Genomic DNA, 13,766 nt, shown 5'->3' with positions numbered 1-13,766 from the left:
CAGAAATGGTGACATAACATTCTAATGAGTGAGACACACGGTCAGAGATACCATTCCCAACCTTTAAAGTGCACAGTGGCTGTATCTCACCAACAAGGAAAAAAAGGCCACACACCCCCAATAAAAGTAAAGTGATATATATGTGGTTGAAGGGGGCAGATCATAACAGAAAGGGGAGTTCTCCAAAGCCTATGATAATTTCTACTATTCTTGTTCAAATCCAGCTTCAGACACTTACTAGCTGTGTGACTGTAGGCAAGCCACTTAATCTCAGTCTGCCCATTTCCTCAACTGTAAAATAAGGATAATAATTACCCTATCTCACAGGGTCATTGTGAGGATTAGATGAGGTAATAGTTGTGAAGTGCTAAGCCCAGTATCTGGCACTTGATGGCACTTAACAAACGCTTACTCCCTTAGTCCCTCCTTACTCTTCCACTTTACAATCATTCCTTCACCCTAAAGCCAGTCTCACCTGTGTACCTCTCCAGACTCACTGCAAGAATTCATCAGATCCCATGTACATGGGGAGGCATAGGAAATTAAGGCTTCACTCAGGTTGTGAAATAGTAAGAGCCTTATGACAATGTCATGATAGTCTTCAGTCTCTTAAATCAAAAGACCCAGTCAGTCTTCCCTGACTAGAAGGCTTAATTTCAAGGAGGGATCTTGACTCTTGAAACTAAAAGACAGTCTCTCCTTTATTGTGAACTAACCAGGAGAGAGACACACCTCTTCGTTAACCTTTGGCTAGATGGGGAGGGAACAGTTAAAAAAAGCAGTAACTGGTTTCTGAGGACACTTCCCAAAAAGGGGAAAACATGAACCTATTACCGTGCTGTTTAGTCGATCAAAACACCCTGAATTACGCTAAGTACCTTTGTTTTACTCTGTTGCAGAATGTTTTCTTTTAAAATTACTATCTTAACGGAATTTTTAGGAGAGGTAGAGAGAGAGGACAGAGAGACAGCCAATTAGTAGGAGGAGTTAATTTGGACCTAGCAGTAAACATTCAAAAAGCATTTAAGTGGTGACGTGTCACGTCAAGCACAATGCTAAATGCTTCAGGTTCAAAGAAAGGAAAAATATGGTTTCTGCCCTGAAGTAGCTCACAGACTAATGGGAGAAAACATTCAAATAATTATATACCTACAAAATATACATTGTAAATTGTATTGTAAATGGGAGACAACTGGGGGGGGGGGGAATAGGGCACTGCAAGAAAACCCAGAAAAGGCTTTCTGCAAAAGGTAGGATCTTAACTGAGTCTTGAAGGAGGCCAGGGAAACCAGAAGAGAGAGCATTCCAGGCTGGCGGAGAGCCAGCAAAAAGGTAGGGATGGAGTCCAGAGATGAAGCAGGATGATGCGATCAAAGGGAAAAGGAAAAGTAGGAAAAGGCCAGGCTATGATTCTGGAATTTACCGAGTAAGAAGTGACACGGTCTGAGGGGAACTCCAAGAAGATCACTTCGGCAGCTCAGGGGAAGATACACTGGCGTAGAGAGAGACCTGGGGCAGGACAGCTACCAGAACACTGCTGCAGTGGGACAAGGGTCAGGGGAGGGGAGTCTGCAGTCAGGTGGTGACATGTAAGGGGACAACAGTCCTTGTTGACATGGCAGATATGGGGGGTAAATGCAAGGGATGAGTTGAGGAGGACACCAAGGTTCCGCGTCTGGATGAATCAGAGACTAGTGATGCCCAACAGAAAGGGGGCTAAAATGCAGAGCAGGGCGTTTTCCTTCCACCCAGTCACCTCCCAGATACGTTCACCTTGGCACCCAGATATTTCCCAATGCACGTCTCCCAGACATCTGCAGCTCAACATTCCTCAAACAGACCTAATTACCTTTCCCAAACACTGCCCTCTCCTGAACTTTCCTATTTCTGTAAAGGGAACCATCAGTTTTCCAATATAGTCCTCAGCCCTGGCATGATGCTCCTTCCCCTCTTGACCTCAACCACATCTCTAAAACCCAACCACTTCTGACTCCTGCCAGAGCCTCCTCCTCCCCAGCGCTACTCCACCAGCCAAAATGACTTTCCTGTTTGCCATTTCAATCCCCTCACAACCTGGCCATGCCCGTTCTCTCCAGAATCCCTGGACAGGTCTTGGCTCCCTGCATGCTACAGTCCAGCCAAACTGGCCTTCTAGCTTTTCCTCACCACAACACTGCATCTCCTGGATCTCCGTGTCTTTACACTGGTCATGCTCTGGTCAGGAATGCACTCTTACCTCACCCCCACACCTTGCAATCTCTATTATGATCAAATCCATAAGCCAATTCTATATTGAGAGTTAACCTTCTGGGTGGCATGAGTTTCTCTGGCACTCTGAGAAAGACAGTCTGAGCCCTTCTCAAAATCATGTTTTTAAATAATTGAAGTAAATACTAAATTTAAGTAAGAGATCAAATGTGAAAATAAAAATACAATTTTTTCCCCAGCCAAGTCCATGAATGCCCTCACGGACCCCAAGTAAAGAATCCCTCCTTTATATAAAAGCCTTTCCTGGTGCTACCACTTCCTAATACTCTTCTCCTCCAAGTTACCTCGTGTCTATTTCACACATTTTGTATATATTTATTTACATGTTGTATCCCCCGACAGAACATGAACTCCTTAAGGGCAGGGGATCCTCCCATTGCATGGCACGTCCTACGTACTTAGTAAATGTTTATGACGACCTCTACAGCATCCTCAGAGCAATAACTGCTTCATCTGCCTTAATAATTGCATTCCTCAAAAGGTGGGGCCATCAACCAGAAGAAATACTGAACTGATTCTCACTAACAGGAAGGAAGTGGTTATTGGGAGGCGTGCCATCTGAAATGTGCCCTAGATCTGGGTCAAACAGACTTCAAAGAAAAGGTTCAGAGAAAGGTAAAATTTCATGGACAGCAGAAGTCAGTTCAAGAAAGACCAGAAAACTGAAAACTGAAATTCTAAAGGTAAAAAGGAAAATAATTCCAATGAAGAGGAAAATGGGAACGAGTTGTCTGAAGATATTAATGGGGATGAAGAGGGAACTCACCAATGCCACCAACTTAGATTTTTTCCAAAAGATTTGTTGTGGCACTGTGGCTGGTTTAAGAGACAGAAGACCTGAGCTGAAGTCAAGGCTATAAGACTGAGGGCCAAGACACTTAACATCTCAGTGCTGCCAGAAGACTTCAGTTTCAGAGCAAGTGCATCCAACTGCACTGGTAGGAGATGCCTCGGAGAAGAGTTCCCTATGGCAATGAAATTGGAGATTCCAGTCCAAAACATGCCAAGCAGCAGAAAGGGCAGAAAACAAGGGTAGCACGGTCCTATGAAAAGTGTGTTAAAGCTCAAAAGGACCTGAAGTTGGCAAGGAATTCCAAGAACTACAATAAAAAGGTTATTTAAGCTAAACTGAGAGTGAAGAAGAGAATCAAAAGGACAGAACTCCTCTTTGGGGTGGAAGGGATAACTGCCAACAAGCGAAGGCAGAGCTGCTTAGTTATTTTGCTTCTGTTTTATCTGCCTTGGCCTTGGAAATAGGAACAAAAATGACTAACAAAGTAGTTAATACCTAACTTAAGTAAGAACTTAAGAAGTCACGGGGTCAGGATGCACTATATCCTCAGGGAGTAAAAGAATCTGCCGATGTGACTGATGAGCCACTCACTGTCAAAGATATCTGAAAGACTACATAAGATGGAAGATGTAGCACAGGCTTTAAACAAAGTAAAAAGCCACCAAGCCAGAAGTTGTACCAACCAAGGTAGGGATTGTGCCATGTCACTATAAAAGTAAATTAAAACAAGATCTAAATAATTAGTCTGCTTTATTACTCAGCACATGCCTAAGGGAGAATGAGGAAGAATTTAAACAGTTTTACTCACTAGTTTTTCTCGCTCTAGTCTTTGTATTAAACTCTCCAAGTTACTTCCAGTTCTCGTCTTTTCTATAACTTCATAAAGGCTGCAATACATTCCATTCTTCAATACTGACATAAAAAAATACACAGTAAGGCACTAAATCCACGCTTATCATATAATATTTTTAATCAAGTTGTATTACATTACCTTCCTTTGCACCTAAGTATGTTTCCTTATAAAAAAGGGCTGGAGGAATTTTCTGCTTCAGATGGTCAATGCTCATAACAGTTTCGACATCTAACTTCTCAGGACTAGAAAAAAATTGAAAAGAAAAAAAAAAAGACTGTTTCCCTCACCTGCATCTTTCATACTTAATAAAATCAATTAAATTGCACATACAAAGAGCTTTATGGAAACCAAAAGTGTATATTTCTGGAACATAGCAGCAATAGAACTATCCTGGTAATAATATCAAGACCAACATTTCAAGTCTTAAAGCTTTTTACTATATACATAATATTAGCCAAGCAAAACACAAAGCAATGCAGAAAGCATTTTTACCGTCCATCTGGTCTTCCATCGCTATAACTTCTGAATACTTATGGAAATCCCCAGCGAAGAAGTAGCATTGAATTATTCAGTTCAACACGCCTTACACAGGAATACTATGGAAGCAGTAAACATTCTAGACTTATCCTTAACTCGCCACCACCGAGAGCTAACTTTTACCCCATTCTCTTCCCCATTCACATTTCCCCTACACACACCACCCCTAAGCCACACAGAATCCATTTGGACTATTGTCATGGCTTGGATAAAGCAGGAATTGCCACTTCTATTCCTTCCAATGAGGATGCCTTGATACTTCCTCCACATGCAAAGAACTGTAATTTGACCACGTGATGTAAGGAACCCTGAACTTAGCCAGCCACCCCACTGAAGAATCCTTAGGATTGCTAGGCCTTTCCAGCCCCCTGAAGTTGAACCTTCTTTTACGTGTTGTCAACCCCAGAACATGAGCTCCTGGAGACAAGAGACTGTCACTGTCCCACTTCTTCTAATTGTGTGTTTAGCAGAGTACCTGGCACCCAGTAAAGGAGATTGATGCCTAGAGGTCAGTCATTGCTTGTCCCTCTAATTTTAGATGCATTGTGGGTGTGGTGTAGTAGGTGGAGAAAAGGACTTATGTGATCCTGGGCACAAAACACTTGACCTGTCACAGTGCCCCAGCCAACTTTTCTATTACTGGAAGCTACAAAGCAATTAGCAATCTGCATTGGTGCAGGGAATTTCCTCACTGGGAGTACCCTAAATTAATAAAAATAAAGGTCAAGGACCCAAACGGGGTGGGGGGTGGGGATAATTGGAAAGAAGATGCTTAAGATCAAAAATAGTAAAATATTACTTTGTCGAATTGAAGAAACCACAGAGGTTCTTAGGTCCAACCAGCTATCCCGTTCAAAAACTTCTTCTACATCTAAGACAAGAAACTATGTGGGCTTAACACCTTCACTGATGAGGAATTCAATATCTAATTGAACAGCTCAACCCATTTTCTGATTGCTCTAATTATTAGAAAGTGTTTTTTTCTTATACTGAAGTATTTGAATTTTACAACCTTGTACTTTCATCCTTTGGTTCTAGTTTAGCAAAGCATTTAAGTTCTTCCCCATGGAGATACACAAAATTCGTCTAATCTTCTTTATTATAATCCTTCAAATGTTTTCAAATAACTGTTTTATCTCCTCCCAAAAGTCACCTTCTGGTGGTTAGACATTGCCCTGCCATTTGTCCAACACCTTGTCTTCTCTCTTCAAAATCGCATGGGATCTCAAAGACCATATGATACAAACCATAACTTAAAAAGCAAACAAACAAACAAACAAAAAAAAAAACCCAGCCCTCTACAACGTATCTAAATAAGTGGTCATAGGCCTCTGCGACAGAAATTCACTATGAAGAAGCCACTATAAGGCATTCCATTCCACTTTTGGAAAACTCCATCCAGTCAATCAGCAGAGACATATTTAGCACTTACTTCGTGCCACGTATGATGCTAATGCTAAGCGCTAGAGATACAAAAAGAGACTTCTAAAGGACACAGACAACACGCAATAAATGGAAGGCAATCTCAGGGGGACCAAATCATCAGTGAGGGAACCAGGAAAAACCTCCCAACAAGTAGGATTTAGGTTGCATCTTGAAGGAACTCAGAGAATTAATTATGTGGAGGTGAGGAAGGCATGCGTTCCAGGGAGTGAAAAGGCAAGGAATCAGGAGATGGAGAAGTACAGGAGAGGAACAGTGAGAAAGCCAGTGTCCAAAAGTGCAGGACTGTAGACAAAACGGAAAAGAATCAAGTGCAAGAAGACTAGAAAGAGGGGAAAAATTTCACCTAGTCCATGTTCTCTTGTGGTGATTTGATTTTCTACCCAATTCTTTTTACTCAGATTGGCTACAGGTTTATCAATTTTAGTAAAATTGAGCCAGATTTTAGTTTTATTTATCATTTCTTTGGTTTGTTCACTTCCAAGTTCTTTCTACTCTAATTTTTAACATCTCTTTTGTGTTTATTTTACATTTGTTAGCTTTCAAATTTTTAAAAATCCACGTTCAGATCATAAATTCTCTCTTTTTCTACTTTGTTAAGGTGTATTTGCGGGGACTTAATTTTTCTTGAAGTCTGTCTGAGCTGCAGCCCAGAAATTTTGGTAGGTTGTTTCACCATCATAATTTTCTTACACAAAATTATTGTTTGTATGTTCTGTTCTTTGACCCACTTATTCAGGATTTCATCACTAGGTCTCCATGTGGGTCTGTGTCTTTTGTTTATGCTCCCTGATCTGATTATTTTTATTACATTATGGTCTGGAAAGTATGTGTTTGTTTCCACCTTTTTATATTTGTCTGCAATATCTCTGTGCCATACATACATGATCAGTTTTGTAAAACTTCCACGTGGTGCTAAAGAAAAGCAGTTCCGTTTAGAAGAGGCCATTAGTCTTTTAGATCAAGTTTCTCCAGAACTTAAGTTTAACTCTATTTCCCCTTTTGTTTACCTTTCTGTTAGACTTATCCAAAACTGAGAGCAAGACACCGAAATACTGCTCTATTACTATCTTTGTCTTCCAGAGATCAGTTGATTTTTCCTTCTACGTATTTATATTCTAAGGCATTTGGAGCAGATAAATTTGAAAGTGACATTGCTGTGTTGTTCGTGGTCCCTCTCTGCATAACTGTTTTCCTTATTTTGTTTCTGTTTTTTTCTGGGGGTTTTTTCTGTTGCCAATAGCGTAATTGCAACTCCCACTTTTTTGGTTTGAATTGATATACAGCAAATTATTTTCCAGCCTCTCATTTTTATTCTGTGCATGCCTTTATTTTTTTAGGTGCATTTCTTGTAATGAACAGATTGTGGGACTGTTGCTTTTTTTTTTTAATTCAATCTGTCATTCTTTTTCATTTTATTAGATTGTTCAATCTATTAACACTTAAATCTGGGCTTATATTTTCCTCCATTCATCTATGGTATTGGTTAAAAATAGAGAGGTAGGAAGATCAATGGAACAGACTAAACAAGACTCAGAAACAACAGAACTCAACTCAGTGTCTGATAAACTAGAAAACAAGTTACTCAAAAAAGAATTCCTTAATTGATAAAAAATTCTGGCAAACTGGAAAGCAATGTGTTAGAGATGAGGTTTAAACCAGCACCTTACAGCATATTCCACAATACACTTTAAATAGATACATGACTTTATCATTAAAGATCTTACTATTAAAAAAAAATCAGAAGAAAAGCAAATTATATCCTCCCTCACAGCTAGGAAGGTTACATATTGTTAACCAGACAAGGGACAGATGCAACTATAAAAGATAAAATATGTAACTTTGATTCCATGAAACTGAAAAGCTTCTGCACAAACAAAAGTAATGTACCTGGAAAAAGGTAAGTAAATGAAGGAGGGAAAAATCTCTTAGATTTCTCTCATAAGAGTTTGGTATTCCACACACACACACACACACACACACACACACACACACACACACACACACACTCACTCACTCACTCACTCACTCACTCACTCACTCACTCACTCACCCACCCCGCCCCGGATAAATGGTCAAAGAATATGAATAAAAAATTCTCAAAAGAACTACAAACTACTTACAACCATATGAAAATACCCCTCTTATTAATAAGAGAACTAACTGCAAATAAAAACAAGCCAAAGGTTTCACTTCATACCTAGCAAATTGGCAAAGATGAACCAAAGATGGAACAGTCAACAGTGGAGGGCTTTTCATAAGACAGGCACAATAATGCACGCTGGCAGAGCTATAAACCAGTACAACCATTTTGGAAAGCAATTTAGAATTATGCAAATAAAGTAGCTAGAATGCCCATACCCTTTGGCCCAGTGATTCCACTACAGGGCTTTTTTCACAACGAGATCACGGATATTAAAGTCCCCAGTACACCAAAGTATTCATAGCAGCACTTTTTGATATAGCAAAAAATCAGAAACAAAGATGATTCCTATCAACTGGACAATCTCTAAACAAATTGTGGTATGTGAATGGATATGTGACCTTAATATTAAAAAAAAAATCAGAAGAAAAGCAGATCATATTCTCTCACAGCTAAGTAAGATATGTATTCATTTTTTTTTACATTTTTGTTTCTTTTTTCCAAATACATGTAAAAACTTTTTTTTAACTTTTTTTTTAATTTTAAGCTCCAAATTCTCTCCTTCCCTTCCTTCTTCACTCTTGACTAGACAAATAATTTGATATAGGTCATACATATGCAGTTATGCAAAACGCGTTTCCATATCGGTCATGTTGAAATAGAAAAGACACCCCCCCCAAAACACACACACACACACACACACACACACACGAAAAATAAAGTTAAAAAAGGTATGCTTCTATCTGCATTCAGATTCCATCAGTTTTTTCCTCTGGAGGTGGATAGTATTTTCATCATAAGTCCTTTGGGATTGTCTTAGATCATCGTATGCTGAGAAGAGTTCAGTCATTCACAGTTCATCATCATACAATATTATTACTACTGTACAATCTTCTCCTGCTCACTTTACTTTATGTCAGTTCATGTAAGTCCTTCCAAGTTTTTCTGAAATCATTCTGCTCTTTATTTCTTCTAGAACAATATAGCATTCCATCACAATCATATACCACAACTTGGTCAGCCATTCCCCAACTGATGGGCATCCCCTCCATTCCCAATTCTTTGTCACCTCTAAAGGAACTTCTATAAATATTTTTGTACAAATAGATCCTTTTCCTTTTTTGTTTTTTTAAATCTCTTTGGGATACAGACCTAGTGGTGGTATTGCTGGGTCAAAGGATATGCATGGTTTTATAGCCCTTTTGAACATAATTCCAAATTGCTCTCCAGAATGGTTGGATCCGTTTACAACTAGGAGTTGTATTCCTAAACAAGGGATAATGAAATATTACTATGCTATAAAAATTGGCGAATGTGATAAATACAAAGACACATGGAGAGATCTCCACAAACTGATACAGAGTGAAGCAAACAGAACCAAGAAAACATCACAGACAACGACAACAATGTAAACCCAGAAAGAACCACCAAAAAGGGAAGTGTGGCAAAATTACAAAGAATAAGTGCGGTTCAAAAAAAGACACATGACAACAGGCTACCACTCTGCCATTTACAGAAATAGGAGGTGCACATGTGTTGCACACTAGAAATATTTTCAGATTTTTTCAGTGTATTGAACAGTTATGATAATTTTTTTTCTCTTTTTTCTTTGAAAAATATTTCTTATATATAGGATGGCTTTCTGGGAGACTGAGGGGTCAAGAATACTGGGGAAAATTATGGTGGTGTTAAAAAAGGAAAGACATTAATAGAAACTTTCTTTTAAAAAAAAGGCAGGAAAGGACAAGGTTGTAAAGGTTTTAAATACCACACAAAAAGCTGGTGGTGACAGTGAACCCCTGGAGTTTACAAATATCGCTAAAGCAGGGAAGCGATCAGAAGATGGTCATGAAAGTCCAGTCAAGAGCTAGTCGTAACAGAGTGGGTGAATGAGATGAAAGATGCTGTGAACACAGACGTGATGAGACTGGAAACACAGTGGACACCTAGGGTGAAGACAGCTGAGAAGTCCAGGATGATAGCTGGGCTGTGAGTCCAGCTGGGAAGAAAGCAGTACCCTCAAGAGTTAACAGGGGAAGTATGGAAGAGGGGAGGGTTTAGGGGTTCTGTTTTGGCCATGCTGAGTTTGAGATACCTACAGGTAATGTGTCTTTATATCAAGTCTAAATCCGTTTCTTTGTTAAGTCCACCCAATGCTTGCTTTCTGCCCCATGGGACAAAAAGAATAACTCCTGCTAACTCTTATACATGACAATCTTTCCAATACTTGAAGACACCTATCAGGTCCCATCTTCTGTAATAAGCCCCCTTCTCTTCTCAGACACTGCCACCACCCTCATCCAAGACCTCCATCACCTCATGTCTGGACGACTGCAATAGCTGCTGGTGAACCTCCTTGCCTCCAGTCTCCACTATAGTCCACCATCTACTCAGCTCCCAAAATGACCGTGAATGCAGTCAGCCCCCAACTCAAACTCTAGTGGCTCCCTAATACATCCAGGATCAAATTAAAATTCTCATTCTTGGGGCAGCTAGGTAGCACAGTGAATAGAGCACCAGCCCTGGAGTCAGGAGGACCTGAGTTCAATCTGGCCTCAGACACTTGACACTTACTAGCGGTATGACCCTGGGCAAGTCACTTAACCCCAGTGCCTATGCCCCCCCCCCCCAAAAAAAGTCTCATTCTTGTAAAGCCCATCACCCTGGTCCCTGCCACTCTTCCATTCTTCTCATAGCTTACTGCCCTATATAGCCTACGATCCAGTAATACCTGCCTTCTTGCTACCTTCAGAACAAGACTGTCCCATCTCCCAACTCCCTGCCTTTTTCATGGGTTGCCCTGTGGGCCCTGAATGCTCTTCCTCTTTTTCTCCACTCCCTATATTCCCTGGCTCTCTTCCAAACTTAGTCAAATCCAGCCTTCTACAAGAAGCCTTTTCCATGCCCCCTTCCCACACTGCCCTCCAGCCCACTGCTAGTGTCTTCTTTATGACATTGACGCCAATTAATCCTGCCTTTACCTGGCTGGTACATCCCTGTCTGCGTGGTGTCTGAGGAATCTGAGGACGAGAACTGTGTTTCGGCCTGTTTCCTTCCAGGACCTTGCAGCGGACCTGGCACTTACACACTTATTGATGTGGGTGGTTCTCCTAAAGTATCCCCTCCTCCAGGCTGAACACTGCCGCTTCTCTCAATGGAACCTCCCAGGAATGATAACCCTGTTAGCATGCTGGCTGCACAGTCCTCCACTTATCAACACTCTTCCCAAAGTGGAGCATGGAAACCTCAATACTGTCCTCTAGATATACAAGAGCCCAGTAAGAGTTTCCTCTTCTGTATACTGAATGGGCTGGAGAAGCCGTTCACCCATGGGGTGCCCTCTAGAGCTATGATGATGGTGATGATGAAGCACTGCCTCCCTCGCCCTGCACACAATACCCCTCAGCATGGTCTAGCCGTGTATTGGCTATTGGGGGCTCTATCACACAGGGGACTTCTACTGGAACCTTGCAGCTCACTAGAACACCCAAATACATTTCAAACCACTCTGTGGCAATATCTCCCCTATCTTATATTCAAAAAATTAATTTTTTAAACCAAAGTGTGAGGCTGTACATTAAAAATCTTCTTAGATCTGGCCCAATGTTCTAGCCTGACAAGATTTTTGTTTTCCTGTCCATTCTGTTCTCTGAATATCTGAGAAGCATTAACACCTGTGCATTTACCCAAGTCACTACGCATAGTAGAGAATGAAAATCGAGAGCCCCAAGTCCCAGCCCTAGCTTGGCCACTTACTCCCTGTGTGACTTTAAGTGAGTCAATCAGTGGGCCTCTGAACAGTCCAGAGCCAAGCAGGGATGCTCAAGTTCCCCGACTGATGCTGATTTTCACAATCTGGAGCCTGGGCCGTCCCATCCTCTAGCCCACAGCTCTGCCTTTCTTCCACAAGAACAGCACAACACTGTGAAATGCTTCAGTAAACTATCTTTTTCCCGTTCTACCAACCTGGTAACTGTCAAAAAAAGGAAAGAGATTAGTCCAGCAAAACCTGTTTTTATGAAGATATGTGACTCCTTGTGATCACGACTACAAGACATTCCCTAACCATCCTTTCATATGATCTACAATTTTGGCAGGAATCAAAATCATGTTTGTGGAGCTATGGCTTACTGACTCCATTTTCTTCCTGTTTTGAAAACAAAAATGGTTTTCTTCCTCCTAAGCCTCCACAATCATTCTAACACTGAGAACAGTAGCTTCACCCCTGCCAGTTTCTTTAATACTCTGGAAAGAAGTTTTTGGGGGCCTAGTAACATAAACCCATCACAGCTCCATCCTTGGGCCCTGTCCTCTTTTCTCTCCACTTTGTCACTTAGTGATCTCCTCAGCTTCCATCAGTTTAATTATCATTTTGATACAGATGATTCCCATATCTACTTAGCCAGTGGGAAGGTCTCAAACTCGAGGCCCACAGTACCTTCAACTGAATGCCCTGTGGGCATCCCAAAATGCCAATTGTCCACACCTAAATTCACACTCTTTCTCCACTCTCTCTCTTCTCCAAACACCTCTCTCCTTTCCTCCCAATCACCCAAGCATACAGCCTCAGGGTCATCTTTGACTGCTCTCTCTCGACCCATAACTATTTCATTGCCAAGTGTTGCCATTTCTACGCCCACAGCCTCTCTCAAGCCCCACCCCTTCACGCTACTCATCAGGCCACCACCCTCATCCATGGCACCTAGGAGACATAGTACACAGAGCACCTGACCTGAGAGTCAGAGAGAAGGCCTGAGCTCAATTACAGCCTCAGACACTTCCTAGCAGGGTAACTCTGGGCAAGTCACTTGACCCTCTGTCTACCTCAGTTTCCTCAACGATAAAATAGCGAGGGCAATAATAGCACTTCCCTCCCAGGGCTCTTGTAAAGATCAACAGAGATCATATTTGTACATTCTGCAAACCTTAAAGCATCACATAAATGCTACCTGTTATTGTTCACTCTATGTCTAAAATCAGCCTCTTCACAGTACTTTAGACATGAAACTCTCTCTCCTTTCTTTATGCCCTTAATATACTCCCTCCCTCCCATCACATCTAGAATCCCAATTACCTTCAAAGGTTAAGTCAAGTCCACCTTCTATTGTAAGCTGCTTCTCAAAGTTCCCCATGGCTAATGCCTCCTTGCCATTACCTTGTCTTTATTTTGTATATAATTATTCATGTACATGTTGTGTCCCCTGACAGAATAGAAGCTTCCTGAGCGCAGGGACTGCTTCACCTTTTGTATTATAAGATATGTAGTTTCCATGGGATGGACTATCAGAGGAAGCGCACTAGCAGGAGGACAGCTGAGAAAGTCTTCATGCAAAAATAGTTCATGCTTTTAATACAACTAAATCAATTTCCTTTCTCTAACAGAAGAACTTCCCATTTAATTTTAAATTACAATGGAAAAACAAAGTAGGAGAGTTTAATGAACTATTTTTTCTTAAATACCAATGAGAAAACAAAGCTTAATAATGGCCTCTAATCATTTTCTTCTTGCAATTTCACACAATACTCACAGTTTGAAGGGAAGGAAAGGAAGGGTGGCAGACTTCATGGAGGCACAACACAGAAGTTTTCCTTTGTTTAAAAGCTCTCCTCTCCATAATGTGTAATCCGCTTTATCTAACAAAAGACATTAAGCAGTGACCCATTTGAACCACAGGAAAATAAAGTAAAAGCAACCTAGAAACAAAACGACAAGTGAGAAAACCTCATAC

The 13,766-nt window shown here is 40.9% G+C and overlaps 1 protein-coding gene across 6 annotated transcripts in view; it reads right to left on the bottom strand.

Moving 5' to 3' along the window:
- Nucleotides 1-13,766, bottom strand: part of TASOR (transcription activation suppressor) — a 71,516-nt gene that overhangs the window by 34,736 nt on the left and 23,014 nt on the right. For 4 of the 6 annotated variants that reach the window (XM_027835834.1, XM_027835835.1, XM_027835837.1 and 1 more), the window contains exons 8-10: nucleotides 13,566-13,671; nucleotides 4,053-4,156; nucleotides 3,870-3,973 (exon numbers count right to left, since the gene is read on the bottom strand). In XM_027835834.1, the coding sequence (XP_027691635.1) occupies nucleotides 3,870-3,973; nucleotides 4,053-4,156; nucleotides 13,566-13,671 (314 nt within the window). Of the gene's footprint in view, nucleotides 1-3,869; nucleotides 3,974-4,052; nucleotides 4,157-11,793; nucleotides 12,011-13,565; nucleotides 13,672-13,766 lie in introns of those variants that run through there. The other 2 variants (XM_027835836.1, XM_027835838.1) reach the window with 2 other exon arrangements.

The sequence above is a fragment of the Vombatus ursinus genome, unplaced genomic scaffold (genome assembly GCF_900497805.2).
Source record: "Vombatus ursinus unplaced genomic scaffold, bare-nosed wombat genome assembly UNPS02014817.1, whole genome shotgun sequence".
Taxonomy (NCBI): Eukaryota; Metazoa; Chordata; class Mammalia; order Diprotodontia; family Vombatidae; genus Vombatus; species Vombatus ursinus.
This window is presented reverse-complemented; position numbering and strand designations above follow the sequence as displayed.